Here is a 24033-nt window from a genome sequence, read left to right on the forward strand (position 1 = left end):
GGTTTTGTTTTAGATCAAAGTACTTACGTGATGCTTCAGAGCTGGTGGACGTGTCTTCCTCTGCAGTATCCTCCTCTTCCTCTTCTTCCTCCTCAGTCTCCGTGATCTCTGGCTCCTCTGCCTCAGGGTTGGGCTCCACCCATCGTCCAGGCATGAGGCTGGCTGAGTCGTAGGAATTGCACAGCGGTCCCACGATGTGCGTGATGAATGATTCCTGGAGTTTGGCCAACTGCGGTGCCGCTCGGTCCATGAAGGGGCTGATGGGAAGGCCCAAGGTGGACTCCTCATCGCCCTACATAAAGCATGACCCACATTAGTGCATGAATGTCATGACATGGCGCGATTCACATTTCACCAGTGAATACGTGGGTTAAATTCCAGGGTTAGGTCTAACAGTTCTTTAACTATTTACATCAGAATAATATGAGTCTTAATAGTGTAAGAATGTGAAGTCTGGTGCCCACTGCATTAGAGAGAGAAAAATTATTTGAGGCAGAGCCAGAACTCAAAACATACAGTATAGTGTGACAGATGGAGTAAAGGAGGGAAGCCTAAAACCGGGCGCAGACATCAGGACTCTTGCACAGCTTCACAATTTATTCGTACCACTAATGTTTCAGTCCTCCTGGACCTGCGTCAAGAGTGTTTCACATCATTATTTCCAACACTGAGCTCAAATAGAAACTGCTCCACCCATTTCACAGGTGTGCACAGGTGTGAGGGAATTACTCAGCTGTGGGTGTGTTTCTTAATAACTGACAACAGCCTGTGCACCATATGTCACATATCCTTCAAACAAAAGAACAAGGATCCAGGAAAAACATGGGAAAAACCTAGAAAAGTCAAGCTCCTTACACCATGCTGAGCAAGAGCAGCGTGCAGGATTTTCAGTTCAAACCCTCAAGTGATATTTTCCAATGCACCTTCATCTGAGACAGTTGGATGTGCAAATACATTTCAATCCCAAAACATATTAAACAAAATACCTTCCTTGTAAAACTATTTTAAAATCAAGCGCTGCTCTTCGTGGTCATTGATACGTCACTAATATCACATGATTCACACAGACCAAAGTGATACTGCGTCATTGCCAAGGCTTTGTCCCCTTCTGGGGGAAAAAATTGTGCTGTCACATAAGGAGAGAAACAGGCTGTGGGTTAACCAAGACTTTCACTCTGACATTTGAGGCACATAAAATATGTGAATATTGAATGTCAGTGTGGTGAATGGTTGCTGGTGACAGTTACTACTGATAGATAGCTCATGTTAGTTTGAGTGGGAGGCTGCTGCAGCACAATCATGCAGTAAAGCTGCATCAAACTGTCGTCTCCAACTAAATCTCAGCCTACAGATCCAACAGGTGGCTATTTACAGGTTTGTTGTTTACAGACAACACTAAGCCTAACGATACCTGGGGATTCAATCAAATACACAAATTGGATTGAGTCACCAGGTATCATGATCTGAACATAAGTAATATCCAGCCAGTGTGTTGGGTCATTGATCTGTTTAGATGTGGAAAGCCTGAAGGGACATGACGGCAATCAAGTTTAATTTATTAAGGGATCATGAACGCTCAGGACCACAAGTGACTCACAAACAGACAGCTACTTGACAGAGACAGCAAACTAGCTCAACTACATGGCCAAACCCAAGTATGATGCCGAATGTATTCAACTGTGTGGACCTTGAAATCTGGACCCTGTGGCTGGACCAGTTGGGAACCACTGCTGTAAGACAAACGTTTGTTTACCGAGAATACATACAAACACGTCAAAATTATAATGCAAACACATGTCAGATTGCATTTATATTTACAGGATGTTTAAATTTTTAAGGTCTTTCACCCTTGATGTTTTGCAAAGTACCCGTATGTGCCGGTCTGGTTTACTGGCACATGTAGCTAGTAAAGTTAGCAAGTGCTAACAGTTTACTGATCTGCAAATGCCGGCAAGTGCATGTTTAATAATGTTTAGCTGTATCAATATATCGGCCTATTAATTTTAAACTATTTGTCATGGAAATGGGGTAAAACAGTGTGGACATGTTTTGAAAAATCATGGTAAAAATATGTGGGAACCCTGAGACATGAAATTAGTCAAAAGCATCCATGAACGTAATTTACATAGTTTACAGTAAGAGGGTTCCTGGTTCGAACCGGGGTGGGGGGTTTGAACTCCAGGGTGGAGGAGTCCTTCTGTACAGAGTTTGCATGTTCTCCCTGTGGCAGCATGGGTTTTCTCCGGCTACTCCAGCTTCCTCCCACAGTCCAAAGACATGCAGGTTAATTGGTGACTCTAAATTGGCTGTAGGTGTGAATGTGAACATGAATGATTGTCGGTCTCTATGTGTGATAGTCTGGCGACCTGTCCAGGGTGTAACCTGCCTCTCGCCCAACGTCAGCTGGGATAGGCTCCAGCCCCATTGTGACCCCCAACAGGGATAAGCGGTTACTTGATTCCATGGACTTTTTCATCATTTAACTGTGGTTTTATTTCTGGCCTGTAGGACTGTGACTTCAGCACATGGCTTTAAAAGAGCTAAATGATCGGTCAATTTTCCAAGTATAAGAATATAGAATATAATGTGAAGGCTGAGGGGCAGCAGCATGTGTGTCATCTATGACGTCTGTATGGATGGCAATGAATAAGAGCAACAGCAAGGTTTTCAGGTTGCCTGGGTAACTGACCCCAAGTGTCATCCCATACACTTAACAGTAGCATGTCTTTGTCCCTGCCGAGCAGCAAACTGCTAATGTAAAGCACAACGAGAGTCTTTAAAAGATCTGAGGAGGATCTGCATCTTGTTGGACATAAACAAAGAGAAGAAGGAGCTCTGAGATCAAGATGTCACCAAGACGACATCCTATGTTAGCTTTCCCAATGAATGTCTGATTATGTCTGAGATATACTATCTACTGATATGAATAAATGGTCAGGTATATTCTAATTGAGCTATCCAAATAAATAAAGAGGGTGTAGGATTAACATTATGTATTAAGTGTAAGCCCAGAGATTCTTTCAGTATTGTGATACAGACACTCAGATCCTGGTTCACAGTTCACACATGATAATCAGTTTAGGAAAGCCTCTCAGCATGGCGGACAAATCTTATCCTTGAGGCTCTGTCGACACGTTCTCTTGTGTTACATGACGAACTCACTGTGTATGATGGTTTGTATGATTTGTATACGTGCCTGAACATGTTCTGTATTGCTGCTTTTTTCAAGGTTGTTGGACTCTCAAGGCTGTCAGCGTAACGAGCGGACGCTGCTCCACCTGAATGACAGTTGCCTGGGCACCCTGCTTGCGTCATAACATCACGCAGCGCTAAAACTGCTGTAACTGAAGAGCCTTTCTCCTGCGAGGCTCCAGCGCTCTGTGTGTCCGCCACACAGACCTCAGAGTGGCTTGTAATAAGCCGGCTGTGTCACCTAGATGAAGTAGCAGGGTGCATAAGGGCCTGAGCTTGACCCTGAGGCAATTAGCAGAGATTAGCAGCCACGCGGTGACAAGGGGAAGTATTGTAACAAAGGTCACTGAGGGTGGCATTAGATGGAAGGCATTACTAGATTCTGTTTGTTATAGCAGAGCTGTGGACTGTGGCCACTTTATAAGGTCCACCTGTGCAATCTAATACAATCCAATACAACTGGTCTGTCATAAAGTCTACTTTCATGATGCCTTTAATGCTTTTTATTCAGAGATGTTAATGCAATTACATGTTTATGCACTTTAGTCAAAGTTTGGGGTGATATTGAAATGGACTGAATTATGTTCAGATGTGTGAATATTCTACCTGCTCGTGTATATAAATATGGAGGACAGAAAATTAGAAACACCTCTCAATACAATGTAGGTGTACTACAATTGAGTTACTTTAATAATGATCTTTATTTGTAGTCTCTGAGGGCACTTTTGAGAGGCTTAACATACTCATACTTGATAGGCTTATGTAATATCCCAAGACGTACAAAAAATGCCTTACACCCAACAGGAAGTCAGCCATTTTCCATTTACTGTGCTACTTTTGTGCATTTTTTAGCCATTTCCAGGGGCCGTACTTTAACAAACTACTCCTACAGATTTGATCCGACTGACTTAAAATTTTGTCTGTACCATCTAAAGACCTTGGACATCAGAAGTTTCTAAAAGTTTTGGTCGACCATGGAAAGGTGTCAAATTTTCATGTTTCGCCACCAAACAGGAAGTGGTTTTCAACTCTAGCATGCATGGTCCAATCTGCCCCAAACTTCACGTTTTATATGGATCCAGGCCCGAAGCCAACTGCATGTACATTAGGTGTCACTGTGATTGCGCCACCTACTGGCACCAGGAGGTAAGACTTGTCAGACAATTATCTTTTGATGTTCCTGAAATTGACATGGTGTGGTCCTCAATTGATTCACAGCAACTGTCTGACTTTCACAAAAGTGATGCCGGCGTCCTACCAGCACCCCCGAGTTGCGCAAAGGTGCGAGGGCCCGCTCATCACTTCTTGCAGCTTTAATATTGAATTTGGAATACATTTCCGACTATGTCAACAAAAACTGAACATTATAAACTTTGTAATGGGGGAATTTATGGCAGAGCTGCAGTACTGGATTGTAATAGACTGTACAGGTGTACCTCATAAAGTGGCTAATGAGTGAGTATTAAAAATGAGGCCACGATTACACATTAGTTCATTACAATGACAACAAAACCAAACATATAAACCACACATGTGGATCATTATCCCACTCATACAGCAACAACTACAATATACCTTTATTATTTCTACTGTTTCCCCTGGCTTTTGTAAATAGCGTGTAAATTTATAGCGTAATAGTAGAATACATTATAGGACTAATGCATAAACCTTGTCATGGAATTATGACAGCTCCTCACACAATAACAGCTCTCAGAGGGAGCACTGACACTGCTATCTCAATATGTCAGAGAGCCCGAATGAAAAATGAATTAATGGGGGCAAAATCAATCAAGCTTCAAGTCCAAAGTCTACGTGCAGGAAAAAATAAAGAGGAGACGACTGTATTTCAGTTTCTGTACTTGCTTTTTTTGGGGTTTTGAGACAGAATAGAATTAAGTTGTCTGAAACACTCAGCAGGATACCGAGAGCCATTCTGCTCTGCTCCTCTACTCTATTTTATTTTGAGAGAAAACATGAGAAATTCAAGTGGCTGAAATATATTTGCCACCTGCTCTGTGTGTGTGTGTGTGTGTGTGTGTGTGTGTGTGTGTGTGTGTGTGTTGCCAGATTGACTTTTAGGTCTGAAAAATGAGGACATTTCGCATAGTAAGTACTTTCTAACTAGCTCAAGGATGTGAAGGACCGTGTGAGATCGACTTGAAACAAACTCTTCATTTGTCTGAATGATAATGTCGCACAGTGTGGCTCATTGACTGTTTTGGACAACAATGGAGGTCTTTGGCGCTAAGTACTGAGCATATAAATGGATAAATAAGACTTGGATTATTCTGCATGAATTGTGTGAGTTTGTAAACGGATGTTTTGATAAAGTTTTGCTGTTGTAACCCTACTTCCTTGTTTGGTACCGTTCTCCATTCCTATTGGCTTGCGGGTAATATGCGGGCTACAATTTGTCTTGTTTTATCTTCTTTAGCTTACACCAACATACGACAAGACAGCAAACATCCTGCTTCATTCTAACTCAACTACAGCACATGTTCACCTGGGTGTGTTACATGAAAACCAAATGGTGTGTGCCGTTGATACAAATCCAGGTGTGTGATAACCAAACATGATTACTGCAATATTCAACTGGGCCTATACAAAAAGTTAGGAATTAATTTTTTTATTGACTGTATCAGTGTGTTGTGTGCACCAATTTCCTAATGAAGAGGCAAACTCTAACTTAATAATGTAATCTAATTTCATTTTATATAATCCATAAAACCGTCACAGGAATTATAAGTGTGTGACACATCACATTATCTCACATTATTTTCCTTATATAAACATGGTCCCCAATCAGTTCATAAATCAGTATGTTTGCTGTTTTCTGTGTGTGAGAAAACGTTTTCTTCATATATTCAAGGTAACATGGCATGATGAAATGAAATGTTCATTTTGTTTGTCAAGTATTCCTTTATCCTTCAAGGTTTAGTGAATAGCAATAGTGAATGCATCATGTCTATAAGGATCCTCACATCTACAGCAATACAACCATGAACATCCACCCACTCTTTTCAAGCATCACATTATTTCTGGTACTGTCTGTGTTTTCTCTCTGACAACCACATGTTTAATTTTAGCTCATGTGATATCCTGTAGCTGTCAGGCCTTCATATTGTGTTAAATTTAAAGCTGTTGAAATTCGTCCTTGTTAACTGAACCTAGAAGGTTTTAGAATAAAATGGGTTGAGATGTAGGCCTCTGTTTTGTATTCTCTTGTTTGAATATCATTGTTTTCAACATGTATAAAAATGTTAATTTCTTCTTGCCATAGCTCCAATGATGAGGAGGGTGGCTGTCACTGGAAGACAGTAACATATATGTTACGTAAATATATAAACTAAAATTAAAATGATAAAATGATGTCCTCTGGTATCACCATAACACTGACACCTCAACATATCATTTAGTATCGCAGTGCAGCATTGGACAGTGTGTTCTACTGCACAGGTGTTTGTGTTGTCGTGTTACATCCCCGCAGGCAAACATGACAGTACATTGATCTTTAGTTTGGCGACTACAAACGAGGTCCAAGTTCCCATCAGAGACGGTTCACACACCTGCTCATAGAACTCGTTGACAATACCCTCTGTCCACTGCAGATGCAGGTCTTTACACTTCAGAGGCCCATTGATGTCCGCCAGTTTAATGCACATCTGGCACACCAGCAATCTGTCATTCTCGTTGGACCAATCGATTCCTGTGGATGGATCATCGCCCACCTGGGGGATGAAAAAACATGACCGGTTGACATTTAACATATATATATATATGTATACACATATTTCAACAGACACAGCATGTGATATGTACATATTATGTAAATGTGATGCCATTGATCTGTTCAAAGATGGTGTATTCATATTAATGTATGGGGGGATAATTAATCAGGGAGCAGACATATAGCGACACTGAATAGCAATGTGGATGAGACAAAGCAATGAGGGCTATAAACTGTAGCCTCCAGCTCCATTATGAGGCACATAAGAAGACTTTTTCCTGAGATACAAAGCGCTATATTTAAAAATGTAGAGGTTTTAATTACTGTGCTTTAAATACGTTGTGACCACTTGTGTGAGATGTGAATAATTATGCAGCGCTCTGAATTAAATCAGTGGCATTTCTGACATCAGCTTATTTCTACAGAAGTGACAGCACTTAAACACACAGAGTTAAAGCTTGCATTAATCTCAACACTGAATGAATTTGTTATTTCTAGTTGTCCTTAATGAGCTTCAGAGCTTGAGAAGGAGCAACACTGACTTCCCAGAGCCTTGTCATTCTAACCTAATAACTCAGGAAGCTGAAGAGATCAAGTGCGAAACTTGATGGGTACTTCACAGAAAGCTAATTTGCTTCCAGGAAGAGCAGAGCGGGGTGCACTACAGTGAGAGACAGTGCTGCTACTTCTGCTGCCAAACCAGTGCGCTCAATGCTAGCTGACAGGCCCTGGCCATCGAGCACCACCACTGTACTAATACTCACAATGGAAAAACCCAAGACCCTCAATTCTGAAGCCAACATTCTGTCTGCACTTAAATGAGTTCTTGAAAAGCCGCAGGGTGCTTTGTGTTGTTGACGTGAGCTGAACATCTTGCAGGTGCTGCAATGTTCTGCACAAACAGACCTATTCTTCGGAAACCACTGGGCATTTCCCTTTCAATAAAGTTTTTCTTAATATTAAAAGAGCTGAGGTATGAACCTAAGAGGCAAACACTTCCACCGAATACATGTGACTCAAGAAACTGAAGAATACTGCATTATCATTGTTCAGTCTAGTTTCCAAAGACAACAAAATAAAATAACTATTCAAACATAAACTTTTCACTTTATACATATCTGAGGATGGGTATTTATAACCTAGTGTTGGCATTAACCTGAATCCCAAAGGCCCAAAATAATTTAAATCAAAGGTCAATAAACAATTCGAGTAGTTTTAAAGGTGTGAACACAGCAATCACACTCAGGTGTGCACCAAAACAACCAGATCGAGACCTTCTTGAAGAGGTGGTCTCGGTCTGGTTACAAACAAACTCTGGTGCGGTTCATTTGTGGTGAGAACGTGTTCCGACCTGGATCTGAACCAACCACAGTCACATGACACATTGTTTGGGTTAAACATGAGCATGTTACAGTCCTGGAGGATTATTAATGTGCACCTCCTCCAGTACTGCCTTAATATGCACATTCAGCACATCCAATGCATCAAAACATTGTTTTCTAGTTGGAGCCGCGCCTCGTTTTCAAACTGTATGGTTTGACTAAAATGAACAATGACAGCAATATAGTCCACGATGACCAGCGCTAAAATCAACCTGCGTAGTTGTCCCTCCATTGTGACATTAGAAAGTGTCACATTTATCTTGCAAGTGTACTCTTCTTCAACATTTTGTTTACTTGCTGGATTTTTCCCGCATGGAAATTCTGACCAATCAAGAGCAGCTTTCTCACGCAGGCATTTGATCACCCAAAGAGACTAATGGCAACAACAGTTTTTGAAATTTTGAGCAAGTCGAGGAAATGGGCACCAATGTAACCTTTGGGGCAATACGTACCATCAATATTATTCCACTTAAAGTGCTCATTTTTGCCACTGACAGGCTCAGGTTGTTATTGTCAGTGTCTGGCAACATTGTGGAAACTAACCTACAGAGAAATAAAATCTTTTTCTTTGGTCTGGTTGTTTTTTTTATTGATTTCCTGCAACAACTCAACTTGCGAGACTTCAGAATGAGACCTTTCCTTGAGAGAGACTTGGTTAAACACAATAACAAACAGTGCAAAGGTAAAGAAGAATATTTCATATCCTTGTCAGACACTTGTCAGTAGTAAAAACAAGCACTTTTAGTGGACGTACACTAACGTCACCACATTGCCCCGGAGATTACGTTGCAGCCAGTTTGGTGGCTCCCACCTGCCGTGTTCTTGCTTAGTACTGGACTAGTTTCAAAAAACTGTTCTTCTCATTAGTAACTGAGAAACAAAAACATGAGAAAATGACATTCAGGTTGACAAAGTACCCTTAAAGTTTCCCTTTAATGGCAAACAATCATGTTCTCAGAACTACCTTGGCATTGAACTCAGCCAGGAAGTCAAAGTGCTTCTTCAGATCAGTGGCCAATATGGCCTCAATGACCAGGAAACGGAAACGCTTGAACTCCCCGTGGTCCAGGTTGACGAGGAAGTTGAACTCTGGCCGCGACATGAAGAGGTTCCAGGCCGAGGCAGCGTGGTGGTTTTCCAATACAGATCGATCATTGTAGAGCACGGCCTGCAAACACACAAACACTTTACATAAATGCCTGTTTATGAATCCAGCAATCCTGCACATACACTGTAACGTGAGGGTTCAATATGTGGGGGCTGGATCACTCATATTGAGAAGAAACGGCACAACGGTGATGGATAACTTTCTCAGCTTTCTTCACACTTCATCAGCTTCACAACCACTTCCTTGTTTCTGACTCACATGTCGCTGACTTACCCAATCAGAAGCTGGGAAGACTTTGATTGAGGTAAATGTAGGAAAATAACAGAGATAGATTCAGATGATTACTGTAACTGTTTTAACATCATTAATGGAAGTAGTTATACTGTAAATATTAACAGAGTGTTGATCGCAATAACTCAAATATATGAATTAACTTCACTTCTGAATCTTTCAGGGCTAAAAAAGAGAGACAGGATGATGTAGATGATTCAAATGTTCTTCAGATCTCCTAGAGTATTTTTAAGAAAATTAGAGCCACTGTACTCTTTTACTTCTCTCTGATAAATAAGCATATTTCAGTATTATGACAGCCTTTTTGCCAAAATGTAGATATGTCTCTGATAAGATAAGATATGTCTGGACAGAAACAATTGCATTTTCAAAGTCAATTTTCAGTCTGTTGTCGGGGGGACATATCACTTCTGTTACAGTTTGCAGCAATGCAGAGAGCTGCTCGGAAAAGTGGCACATTAAGATTGTTTTCTTCACAACATCAACACACCTACATGCCGAAGAGCTGCCGTGTGACTGGTTGTACAACCAACAAGATCAAAACTCCAGGTGTCCAGTTTTACATCATACCGGGTGAGGAATCGCAAAGGAAAAAATGGCTGTGGCTATCATGAGGGCTCACATGAACAATGATGGGCAGCAGTATCTCAGTCTATGGGGACTTGGGTTGGGAACCAGAGGGTCGCTGGTCAAAGACCCTGTCCAGACCAAATATGGAGTGTGGGCTGGTAGCTGGAGAGGTGCCAGTTCGCCTCCTGGGCACTGCCAAGGTGCCTACTAGCAAGGCACTGAACCCCCAACTGCTTGGGATGCCTGTTCATGGGCAGCCCCCTCACTCTGACATCTTTCCATTTATTGCATGTATAGGTCCTGTTTGTGCATGTGTGTGTATTTCAGGCCTGTGTGTGTGTGACGACAGAGTGGAAAAATTGTATTTCCACTCAGGGATTAATAAAGTATATCCTCTTCTTCAAAACAGACCCTGTCCCCCCTGGTCAAATCAACTATGAACTGGTTAACTAGCAATTAAAACCAGGATATTATCTACTTAAGTAGATGTTTGATCAAGTTGTTGTATATGTTTGCATATTCAAAATACAGCTATTTCTTTGCGTTGTTGTCCCAGTGGTCTGCAGGAGTCTTGTATAGGCACGATTCAGGGCCAATCAGGGCAAGTTTTCTCACATATCTTGCCACAGAATCACCAGAGAGGGCTTCAAAATAATGAATTGCCATGTTAGCAACCAGAAAGGAGCTCAAGTCAAGATTTTGCAGCGTACAAACCAGAGAATACCCCCCCCCCCCTCCCCAAACAAAGATGGCGGCGATCTCTTGATGTCACGACTTTGGTAATACATCTCAACAGATCTTTAGAAATCCAGCCTCAACACCTGTCAGTTTCAGATGAGCATCAAGGAGCTACTGTAAACAGTGACTGTCTGATTATGCTGTCAAAGACTGATGATTCACTTCAGCCCTGCGAGAGCAGTTAGGCAGTGAAAATGATAAAATGAAAGAAAACTGCCAATCAAATGATCGTCTCGTTGATTACAAAGAATGTCTGAGTGTGTAACTGTTAATCAGCTAAATTAACTTCAAGTGACTTTCCCACTCAGGTGCTGTTCTCTACACTGTAAAAAATTATCCATGGGGTTAGGAGATAATGCGTAAAATGAAGAAGTTTGCCATTCACATTTTTTTAGTTAGTTGAAAAAATCTTAAGAAATCAAATACATTTTTAACATTTTTAAGTAGAAAGGAATTAAAACAAATAAGAAAATATCTTAAATAAAATACACAACTTCTGGATAAATATAAGTTTTTCGAGGTCAAAGAAAATCATGTTGGTTGTACTGAACTAATTTGTTTGTCAGATTATAACAGACTCACAGGATTTACTCAATAAGACCAGAGTTGGAACTACTTAAAAAAGATGCATTCAAATTGTTACCTCAGTTTTTTAAAGTAAAGAGTGTACTACAGGCTGATTAGCACGAGTACCTGTGGGGCGCTGGTGGCCACGAGGAAAGCATTGGTCCGCCCAGGGTGGTCGTAGTCATGCATTGCGGCAGCCACATAAAGGGCCATAAGCTCCAGAGCAGGTATGAGGCCTGACAGGCAGCCGTAACCATCTTCTGACACAGTGTAGGTCTTTGAAACCAGGAAGCCCATATGACTGTGTGTTATTCCACTGTCGGAGTCTAGCCGTGGGGGAACAGACAAAGTGAGTGGGGTGAAGAACAGGGTGGCAGGATTTACACAAACACACACAATGTAATTTCACGTGCACATGCCTCAACACACACGCACTGTAAGACACGCACACACATGCAGACACACACACACTTAAACGTTCAAATCCACTTATATGTGGATCAAAGGGATGGCCCTAGTAAGGCATACAAATGAGGTTATGGAAATATGGGTGAGAGGGAACTCTAATCTGCCTACAATTTCATGCTGTTCTAGACTTCAAATAGTGTTTGGTACGTAAATGCAAGTGCCAAAAGCCTGAGTGAGATAAGACAAACTGTGAGTAGGATAAGAACACACACTCCTGCAGGTTTGATGCGCCGACATTAATGAGATAGCTCACAGTAAAGCTGCAGGCAGATGGGAAAATCTAACTAAAAAAAAAGTCTGGCCTACATATAGACAGTCTTTATGGTGATAAATGGCTTAACAAAAGTTAGAAGAACTCAACAAAAAGGGCACAGGGAGCTCACGTGTTCTTATGTGACAACTTCCAAGACACTTTTTGGGACTTTTAGATTCACACACACACCAGCACCCCCACCTGGACATGCAAGAATGTGCACTGATGGACCAACCTGAGTCACTGGCGGAGCCGTGGTCAGTAATGAGGCTGGGCAGACCAGGCACAGCCTGCGTGGTGAGGTACCAGACTGCATGAAGCACATCTGTGGCATGGACCCTGTTGTGATCTGGGTCAGGAGACAGAAAAGTGTGTGTATGCTTCTCCACCAGGGTGCAGTGTTAGGCTGCTTATGTTTCTTGTAGGACCATAAAGGCTGCACACAGTCACATAGGACGGTACAACATGTCCCTCTAGTGGCTGGTGTCATTACTACAGCTGCAAATGTAAAGTGAAGCACATATAAAACAAAGGAGGATGTTCAAGCTTACATGGTATGTCTCTGTAACCATTCTCAAGGGCATGGAAGTAGTTCATGAATTCTTTTACAGGGATCTTGAAGGTCTCAAAGAGGCCAGTGTCTTCAAAGAGCCTGTAGGACACCTGAAACACAAAAATCAAAGTCTGTGAAGATCGCCAGGCTCCGATAATCAACAACAGGACTCGGCAGATAAGAGACTAGATATTGTCTTAAATTTTGGACATCCTAATATTATAAATGTGGTCTTTTTCTTTATTTAAAGGCTGCATTACAGTGAAGTGATGTAATTTCCTGAGCACACCAGACTGTTCTAGCTGTTCTATTATTTGCCTTCACCTGCTTAGTCATTATATCCACATGACTGATGATTATTACTAAAAAATCTGTGTAAGTATTTTGAGGAAGCACCAACTTTTAACCGTACAGTATTGTCGCAATAGTGATAAAGAGGTATTTGGTCAAAAATATTATGATAGTGATATCCCCCAGGCCTACACTTTCATGAGTGCTGATGAGAAATGTATTGTGAGTTTGACTGTCAGAGATGCTGGAACTGGTCGTGGCTGATGTGTGCTTTCATCAAATAACGGAATAATTAAGAATGTATGTAAAAATGTAGTGTTAGAATTTTTTCGACATGCTCTTCATTTATTTATTTATTTTACACAAGCTGCAATAATTCAATTTGAAGGCATTTAAAACAGCCCTTGAATTATTAGTCACTTAATATTTTACTCTACAGCCCTACAGGATTGTCTTAATATTGAGGTATTTTGGCAGAAATATTCTGATATTTAATCTATATCACTCAGCCCTAATAAACACAATACATGTAAGAGGGTTACAAAAAAAACAACTGAAAATGGTAATCAATAGAAGCAAATATTGAGATGCTGCAGGTAAAATGATGCAATTGCATGTTAGTGTATTCATTTCTGAATGCAAAGACACATCATGTTACTGAGTATCTCAGCAGCTTTTATTACTGTATTTTATTGCTTAACTTTTGTCCAAATCTTATTATTATGCATATAGTTCAGTGGGTTTTAAATGGTGTGTGATGATAACTACTCATTATTATTGCAATATTCAACTGGGCCTACACAAAAAGATATGAATCTATTTTTGATTGACTGTATCAGTATGTTGTGCACACCCATTTCCTAATAAAGAGGCAAACTCTAGCTAAAAATGTAATTTATTTAATTTAATTTAAAAAACCTTCACGGGGGAACTTTTTTGTCACTATTGGGGCATTGGAATATTATTGTGTGTAACATCAAAAGCCCTGATTGGCAGCCAGTGTGAGGGGTGATAACACTTAAAAGGAGAAAGTCGTGAGTGGGACAATGGATCGCTTTATTGTACGGAGAAAATTAAAGACGACCTACCACTGAAAGAAAAGAGGTAAAACAAACTGTCAGTAGACAAAAAACTGTCAGTAGATAGTCATGGTATGAGTGCTAACACACGTTATAGAAGCTATTGGGCACAGATATGAATACAGGTGTGCCTTGAGGTTTTGGCTTGCCCTTTAATGTGCCTTTGAAAACCACCTATATAGTCAATAGTTTTATTGACACTCTGCCTGGCTGCCCTCTGAGCTCAATCACTCTCCGCTCACCTGACTGAGGATCCGTCCACATTTCCCGTTGGTCCTCTCCATCAAACTGAAGATGGGGAAGTTCCAATTGTTTAACTGACTCATCAGAGGCTCTAAGTCCTCCATTAGTAACGGCTCTGGAGCCAGAATTGGTTTGTCCTGTTCAGGTGACACATGATGATAAGTGATCAGACAAACAGATACAGTGTAAATAATAAATAATTTACTTGTAATACATGACGGTGTGATTGTAGGCTTGTCATGTTCTGAGCAGTCATTCTGCATCCTCTCACCTCTGGAGGTATTAGTTGGTGGAGGATGACATTCTGGGTGGAGTTTTTTCCCTCTTCTGTGTCCTCCTCTGTATGTGCTACATCACTGCTGTCACTGTGGTTGGCTTCGTGGGTGCTGTCGTAGTCTGATGACACAACCACTTGGTCCTCTGCTGGTAAGAGTAAAAACAAAAAAGTGTCACACTGCAGCCTGAGGGGAAAAATAAGGGAAAAATCCTCTGTTAATCACCTTAAACTGATGCATATTTTTAGGGGTGTTGAGTTTACTTCTCTGGGAGATCCACTTCCCCTAATCCTGCGTTATGTTATGAGTGATTATTTTCTGTAATTCTCACAGTGAAAGTCCCAGAGATGGTGAGTGCTCTTCCTTATCAACACTGGTGCGTCTCAGTGATTGCAGCCATGGCCCTTACTCAACTTGTCTTATAGTGTGTGTGGCGGCAGCAGTGCTTCATATAGTAGGTTCTTTTTATTAAACTTATATATTTTGAAATGTTGACAAGAACAAAATACAATAAACATGTACTTAGATCATTATATCTTTAATATACAACAAGCAGCATGTGCCTGCACCCACCTAAACATGGAGTACATGACAAAAACTAACAGTGATAAATATAGAAATAATGAAAATAACTGGTAAAGAAATACCAGACTTGTGGAGTTTCTGGCGAATGTGTTCAGATAGCTAGATAAGATTTTTTTTGCCCTGTGATAATAAGTTACAGGAACAAAGTTTAAGCATAAGATGAAAACGATCACTATCCTGAAACAGGGGTGCACATATAGGCAGTGCAGTGGAAGGGCCCGACTGCTACCTGGAAATACGTTCATATTCAAAGAAGAACTCATATTGAATCAAAAATGGTGCAAGTTTCTATATGCCATGTAAAAGGCCAACCCAATCTCCATCACGGTTTTCTGGTTTTGTAAAATAGTATCAGTCTTTAACAACATTATATGTTCAGTCAACACAAACTATAAAAAATATAATTCCACTAAAAGAAACAAGTTAATTAAAAATAATAATTTCCTATTTTTCTTTTGTAGTTTTTGTCACACACAGATATGTAATGATGATTGCTGGGAAATATGTATGTTGATGTCCAATATCAAGTGTCTGTTTAATCATTTAACGAGGCGATACGATTTACAGCAGCTAGTTTAGGTGCAGAATCTCTCAAGACTGACAAACTGTGCACATCTGCAAGTGGGTATGATATAAAAGCAGCAGTGAGACACACTGTTGGTGAAATATTCCTAAAACTCTGTGTGTGTGATTCATAACTAGTAACTAGGGTGCACTGGGACCCATCAACAAAAGATATAAGACTCAACATACATCTGTAAATATATAGGAAAAGTTTTTATTTTCCCTGTGACACCAGCACACATTACTTGGGACAGTCATTTGTTTGGGGACATACATTTGTATTTTGAGTGTTTTGAATATGCCTTCATGTAACAGGGTCAGTTATACAGCAGTGATATGTGTAACAGAGTCAGATGTACATTTGTAATATTAAGAATTGTATTTACACAAAGTTTGTTTCCCTGACATGCTTGGGCCTCCATAGTCAATATGTGGAATGCTTGATATTACGTTCATCTTTGGGGGTACCCCACCTATAAAGGGGTGTATCCTGCCTTATCTCTCCCCTTTTTGCTGTTGTAGTCCATGGGAGAAGGGTGCAAGTTAGTACGGTTGAAATTGACGGAGAATTTTGTTTTTACCTCTTCCTGTCAGAGTTGTCAGGAATAAACAGAGATCGCCTCCATAGATATTCAAAGTCTGGGCCCCTTCATATCAACACAATGCAGACAACACTAGAGTCCACCACTTACAGTACATACTGTATATATTAAGTTACTTAAAACACCAGGATATACACCACATATCCACAACGTCCTGGGTTCAATTGCAGTTTTGGGACCTTTGTTGCATGTCATCATGGATGGATTACTGTACAGGCCTACTGGGTGCAGGCTCAAGGGCCCAAAGTGTCTGGGGGACCCCTGGACTTCACTTGCAAAATGTAAAATTATTACGGACTGACAAGTAAGAGACTTAAAATGAACGCAAAGAGACACAAAAGGACCACAAAGACATGCAAAGGAACTACAAAAGAAAGGAAAAAACTACAGAAATGAGCAAAACAACTACAAAAAAACCCCACAAAATTACCTCAGAGAGACACAAACTCACAAAAAGATGCATAACAGCTGCGAAGAAATGCAAAACCTTCACAACCTTGGCATAGCTGTGTCCAGGGACCCATTGTCTAAAAATCAACCCCCAACACACACACTCACAATTTCTACACTGTCAAATAAAGGTGAAAAGGCCCCAAAATAATAACAAAAATAATCATAATAATGATCTGTGATATGGTGTATATGCCCACAAACACTCACACTATGCAGCTTGGATGTAGTGCTGGTAGTTATAGAAAGAAGACTGGGAACATACCTGACCGTGGTATCCTGTCTCCCTTGTCTAAAGAGCCCTCCCCATGGCTCAGTCTGATGTACTGTCTCCCACAGCTGCAGACAAGAAGCAGTTTAACAGGTTAGAGATGAAGGAATATGCTTTATTTAACTCCATAGCATGTGACGTTCCCTGTTGTAATGCTGTGATATTTGCAGCTGGTGCCATGTTGCATCTACGACTGCTCTGTATATATGTCAGGATCAATCAGTTCAAATGATTTCTTTTAGGAGAATTTGTTCAACCTCGATGCTGGAGACTCCACGCTGAAAGACTGTTAAATGTCAAAATAACATCAGGGTCGATTTTATCCTCTGCTCAGACATTTACATCCACATGTATTAAAACATCTGCAAATCAAACGCAAGAATCTGCTTTGCAGTTTTTGTAGGGTAAATTAAATTTTAATTACTCTTGTGGGGTGACTGGTGTTCATCATAATGTTGAGAGTTCTATGTAGTTGGTGTTGGTTGCCAGATTAGATGACACCAGACCCCAAAACAACCAAAAATGTTAAAAAGAAAACAACAACAATGGGGACAAATGCAGAATACCATATGTGTGTTTGTTTGCAGAAAGCAAAATGTGCAAGCTTTCGCCGTCTGTTGCTGCGCCAAAGAATTGGGAATAACGCCATTCGCTACATCTGTCTTTGATGTCTAACCAGTCGGCAGAAGTTGTCAAGAGAAAAAAACTTAATGGGATTCCTACTGTGCTGTCCCCACATGAAACAGACGCTGTACAGATGCTAGAAGAAAGAATACTCATTAATGAACCTAATGGATGCACACATTAACACAATGCAATGAGAATAAGCAACAAAACAAACTCGAAACAGTTGCCGGCCCTGGCGCTGTTATAAATGAGTCATTAGTGCGTGAGCCCACCCTCTTTGAGCTTCATGACAAATCAGTGTCAGCCACAGGAACGGCTTACTGAAAGCCACAGACCTTAAAGACGGATGACAATATTCACATTTACTGACTGGTTTTATAAATCAAATGGCAAATATGATCTTTAAGGGAGAGAGCCTTGAGCCGGCCCGCGCTGGTTAGTTAGCTGTGTGACACCACAGGGAGCCTCCTGAGCTGCTCTCAACAGCTTTTCCATGTTCCTCCACCGAGGCCACTGTCAGGCTGTAGGAGGTTCCTATTAAAATACCTCTCCCTAAATGTTGTAAAACCTGCCTTCTCAGGGCAGGAAATGCCTGCCGTTAGAGCATGGTGTCACAGGGAGCACAAAGCCCTGTAGTGTGTCTATCTCCTTCTGATAAATTGTTTCTCGAACACTTTCGAGCCGAACCCACCCTGCCTAATGGTCCTGAGGCCCCAACAAAGGGAGTTCTGTTGTGTTTGCGGGGCCAGGTTGGACCACTGTGTGTAATGCCTAGCAGGTGTGGAATATAAAATAGTTTGATAGTTTGGCGGGCGAACAGTTAGTACATTATTGTCAGGGGGGTCTGGGCAGGCAGCAGCGCTTGGCTTAAAAGGTTTACTTTTAATGAAAGTTGAAGAACTGGCAGACACTCTTCCTATTCTGCTAATGCAGCAGAATGGCCTCAGCTACTGACACTGAGCCTTCAGCGCTGAATGTAAATAAGACGGCCGGCCATTTTCACCAGAGGAATCTGTCAGTCATGTATCAAGTGACTCTGCTTTTATCACAAAAAGCTCCTTAAGTGTAGTTTCAGTAGTTAGCGCTGTAGTTACAGTAATTTAACTGTCCCAGTGAGAAATACCTACAGCGCGAAGACAAAATACACTTTGCTCTGTGTTTTTGTTTCAGCCTTGTCTCAAAGAACTGGCCTTTATAGAGCAGTAATTCCTTTGGGAAGAATCTAACTGCTGCCTACAAATATGTTTGTTCAGTCAAACATCCTGCATCCAGGGGAATGGCAGATTTAGGCACTTATGGTTGAGATTAGGAAAAGAGCATGGTTTCACTTAGATACTGAAAAAATAAACCTGTCTTGTGCTTTAGACAGTCAGAGTGGAGTTCTTTATTCTTTAACCAAAACCACATTTTGTCTCCAACATTAACTGAGGGCTGTGAGCGCCTAAAGACAACCATCAGAACATTAATGGTGCTGTTGTTGTCACAAGTGGATACCATAATTTTTTAAGAGTGGATATTGAAGGAAAAACAAATTAAATATGTTGTCAGTCAACATTATTTTTTCCAAAATATGAGATACCATTGTGACATGTAACCAAGCTAAATGACTGAATAAATAAAGCACAAATAAAGGAAAACAAAACAAACACACACAAATATTATAGAAGAAATAATAAAAAGTGACTAAATACAATCCATGTAGTTTTTGCTAGAACCGAGATGCTGTTGTCATAAGTGATGATGACAGACTTATATTTTCCCGTTCAGTATTAGATAGTGTAAAGTCAAGTTCTTCTTGCCATCTTATTTTTTCTCTTAGTTTATTGTCACCTTGCAGGATATTAAATATCATGCTTAACAACCCCACATTTATAATTTTTGACCAAAAACTGTGTCATAAATATAACATTTTTACATTTAAGGCTGCTACTATTATGTTATTTTATTATCAATTAGGCTGCTATTTATTTTCTCAATGAATTGATAATCATTTGGTCAGAAAAAAGTGGAAAAATGCAGATTCTTTAAGTCTAAAATGACAATTTTAAGTTGCTTCTTTGTCCATTAAACAGAGCAACAGAGTCAGGAATCTTTCACTTCCACGGAAAACTAAAACCAGAAATTATTCACATTTAAACATACAATATGTGATTTTCAGCGGTGAGGTGTCTCTCAGTCAAAACAACAAAAAAAAACAGAGCAATGCTGTCACTGCAGTCAGTTACTCCTGGTTAGAATTCCTCCAGTGATCTTCGTTCAGGAGGTTTTTACCGGAGCCAAATTATCTGCAGAGGTGTCTTCCTCTCCAAAACAAACTGACCTGGTGACTTAAACTGGTAAAAGCACTAAATAAAACAGTTTTACGTTAAAAATCAGTGTTTCTCCAACACTGATTGTCATGGCAGGGGCTAAAGCTGAGCCGCCACTGCTTTGCTCAGCTTGTTTTATCCAATAACTGATGACTAAAATACTTCATCTGGTTAAACCAGGGGTGTCAAAGTCATTGTAGTTCATGGGCCACATAAAGTCCGATTTGATCGCAGGTGGGCCGGACCAGTAAAACCACTGCATAATATCCTATATACAGTCAGGTCCATAATTATTTGGACAATGATACAGTTGTCGTCATTTTGGCTCTGTACACCACCACAATGGGTTTTAAATGAAACAATGAATACCTGCTTAAAGTGCAGACTCTCAGCTTTCATTTAAGGCTGTTTTCAAAAATGTAGTATGAACCGTGTAGGAATGACAACCATTTCTTCACACAGTCCCCCGACTTTAAGGGCTCATAAGTATTTGGACAAACTAACATAATCATCAATTAAACAGTCAGTTTTAATACTTGGTTGCAAATCCTTTACAGTCAATGACTGCCTGAAGTGTTGGACACATAGGCATCATCAGATTCTGGGTTTCTTCCCTGGTGATGCTCTGCCAGCCCTTTACTGCAGCTGTCTGCACTTCCTGCTTGTGTTTTGGGTGTTTTGCCCTCAGTTTTGGCTTCAGCAAGAGAAACGCATGCTCAGTTGGATTCAGGTCAGATGATATGACTTGGCCATTGCAGAACATTCCACTTCTTTGCCTTAAAAATGTCTTTGGTTGCTTTTGCAATATGCTTCAGGTCATTGTCCAACTGCACTGTGAAGCATCGTCCAATGAGTTTTGAAGCATTTAGTTGAATCTGAGCAGATAATGTAGCCCCAAACACTTCAGCTTTCATCCTGCTGCTCTTGTCAGCAGTCACATCATAAATAAATACAAGAGAACCAGTTCCACTGGCAGCCATACATGGCCATGACATAACAGTACCTCCACCATGCTTCACTGATGAGGTGGTGTGCTTTGGATCATGAGCAGTTCCTTCCCTTCTTCCTTCTCTTGTCTTCCCATCATTCTGGTAGTTGATCTTTGTTTTATCTGTCCATAGTATGCTGTTCCACAACTGTACATGCTTTTTAGATGGTTTTTGACAAACTCTAATCTGGCCTTCCATTTTTAAGGCTAACCAATGGTTTGCATCTTGTGATAAACCCTCTGTATTTATTCTAGTGAAGTCTTGTCTTGCTTACAAGAGCAGCAGGATGAAAGCTGAAGTGTTTGGGGCACCATTATCTGCTCAGATTCAATTAAATGCTTCAAAACTCATTGGACGATGCTTCACAGTGCAGATGGACATTGACCTGTAGCATATTGCAAAAGCAACCAAAGACATTTTTAAGGCAAAGAAGTGGAATGTTCTGCAATGGCCAAGTCATATCATCTGACCTGAATCCAACTGAGCATGCGTTTCTCTTGCTGAAGCCAAAACTGAGGGCAAAACACCCAAAACACAAGCAGGAAGTGCAGACGGCTGCAGTAAAGGGCTGGCAGAGCATCACCAGGGAAGAAACCCAGAATCTGATGATGCCTATGTGTCCAACACTTCAGGCAGTCATTGACTGTAAAGGATTTGCAACCAAGTATTAAAACTGACTGTTTAATTGATGATTATGTTAGTTTGTCCAAATACTTATGAGCCCTTAAAGTCGGGGGACTGTGTGAAGAAATGGTTGTAATTCCTACACGGTTCATACTACATTTTTGAAAAAAGCCTTAAATGAAAGCTGAGAGTCTGCACTTTAAGCAGGTATTCATTGTTTCATTTAAAACCCATTGTGGTGGTGTACAGAGCCAAAATGATGACAACTGTATCATTGTCCAAATAATTATGGACCTGACTGTATAACAAACACCTCCAAATTTGCAAATGACGTGCATTTTTCTGTACATTTCTACTCCTGTGTTGTAATCCTGACATCACCACACCAAACTAAGGTGAAAGAAAAGAACTGTTAAAGGGATCTAAAGCAGCATTTTACATAAAGAAAGCTACTCAGTGTTTAGCTTGCTCCTGACACCTGGCACCTCTAAGCCTCCACAAGTGCATCACTATTAGGTGTGCAAGGTCATCCAATGGGCTGGATTGGACCCTTTGGCCTGTTTTGGCCCCTGGACCATATGTTTGACACCGCTGGGTTAAACATATAGTTAAAAATGGCCAAAGTTTAAAAAGGGAATTGTAAGAATGTGGCTTAATTTATTACAAATAAATTTAAAGGTGAATTTTATACTTATATATATTTCTTTGGATTATTTGACATGTATCCTGGACTCAAAAAATGATGTGTTCGAGAGAACATGGGATATCTGTCACAGAACAGATACTCCCAAATCACAATGACCAGTCCAATGAGTATTTAGTACAAATCACCGCGTCCTAAAATATCAATGTATGAGAGCAGAACATATACTATTGTATAAAAATCACAACTATACACAGTTTGTATATTCTGTTCTGTTATATCTATTGTTTTCCCCTAAAAAATAAACATATATAAAAAAAAACAGAATGTGGCTTAAAACTGGATAAAAAGTCATTTTATGATGCAAACTGCATATGATGCAATTGACAGGTGACGGTGACCAAATGACACAGACTGTGTCCTTGAATAAAGCTACAGATTTCACTGGGTTATAATTGAAATGTTTGGGCTAATGTAAGTACACAACTCAACAGAAAATCTAACAACAGTTAAGTCATTTTTAGACATTTTAATGCAAAAAATACACATTTTATGTCTTTAAACAGCATCAAAGTGTTTTTACATACAAAAAAAGACTCCAGAAATATTTGCGGTTGACTCTTCTGTCAGTTGACTATTTAATTGATTGGTCTTTACAGCTCTAGATAGATTCTGTATAACCTTTTTGTGACTGATACTTTTGTTGAGTGAAATAAACATTTCCTTATTATAATGTTATAAAACACAGTGAATTTTCTGTTCAAACTGTGCTTTCGTTTTTGTTAAAGTAGTCATAAAGAAATAGTGTGTAAACATAATGTGCAGAAGACACGCAAGGAAGACAGCTATCACTAGGAACTGGGGTAAAGAAACACCATTAACGAAGGACAAGTGACTAAAAATTGTGGAAGAAATCTTTTAAATGGAGAAGTTGACACACACACGGAGACTACAGGAAGCACAACTAGAAAGAAAATGGGCAAATTGATTCTATACAAGACTCAAAAAGACAATACTGGACTGGAATAATAATCAATATATACATTAATCTTTAAGGCTGTAAGGATGTGTCTTTAAAGATATTTTTTAGGGCATTTTTTGCCTTTAATCAACAGGACGGTGAAGTGTGAAGGGGGGAGAGAGAGAGGGAGAGACATGCAGCAAAGGGCCACAGGCTGGACTCAAACCCGGGGACGCTGCAGCAACAGCCTTGTACATGGGGCGCCTGCTCTACCACTAATCCACCGACGCCCCTTTACCCATGTTTTTGTTTTGTCAGCTTTTATTATTTTATAATGCTGTTGTAACTGACATGTCAGCGTCACAAAAAATGGTTTAATAAAGATTTAATTGATGAAAAAATATGCAGACGACACAAGACTAATCATGCAAAAGTCAAACAAACAGGGCTGAAGGTAGGCACATCCAAAAAACTTTTACATGTGCTGGATTAAAAAGTCAAAGTAGGGCAAAGTTGACAATGTCTGATGAAGATCTTTGTTAGTTCATGCTGCACACTTTTAATACAATGTGTGGATCTTTTGTCCGATTCTCATCAAAATTGGTTTGTTGCTTTACACATAATTGTAATAAATATAAATACAGCCAAAGTAAATTGTCAACAGTCAATTG

General features: G+C 40.2%; 1 protein-coding gene across 4 annotated transcripts in view; it reads right to left on the reverse strand.

Annotated features, from left to right (window-relative positions):
• Positions 1-24033, reverse strand: part of LOC117262330 (cGMP-inhibited 3',5'-cyclic phosphodiesterase 3A-like) — a 175648-nt gene that overhangs the window by 9431 nt on the left and 142184 nt on the right. For 3 of the 4 annotated variants that reach the window (XM_078167793.1, XM_033635230.2, XM_033635228.2), the window contains 9 exons: positions 17204-17277; positions 14734-14885; positions 14462-14599; positions 12848-12959; positions 12532-12645; positions 11702-11901; positions 9266-9469; positions 6759-6920; positions 28-292 (listed from right to left, as the gene is read on the reverse strand). In XM_078167793.1, coding sequence (XP_078023919.1) covers positions 28-292; positions 6759-6920; positions 9266-9469; positions 11702-11901; positions 12532-12645; positions 12848-12959; positions 14462-14599; positions 14734-14885; positions 17204-17277 — 1421 coding nt within the window. The remainder of the gene's footprint in view (positions 1-27; positions 293-6758; positions 6921-9265; positions 9470-11701; positions 11902-12531; positions 12646-12847; positions 12960-14461; positions 14600-14733; positions 14886-17203; positions 17278-24033) is intronic. The other variant, XM_033635229.2, reaches the window with a different exon arrangement.

This window comes from Epinephelus lanceolatus, chromosome 5 (assembly GCF_041903045.1).
Source record: "Epinephelus lanceolatus isolate andai-2023 chromosome 5, ASM4190304v1, whole genome shotgun sequence".
In the NCBI taxonomy this organism is placed as follows: domain Eukaryota; kingdom Metazoa; phylum Chordata; class Actinopteri; order Perciformes; family Serranidae; genus Epinephelus; species Epinephelus lanceolatus.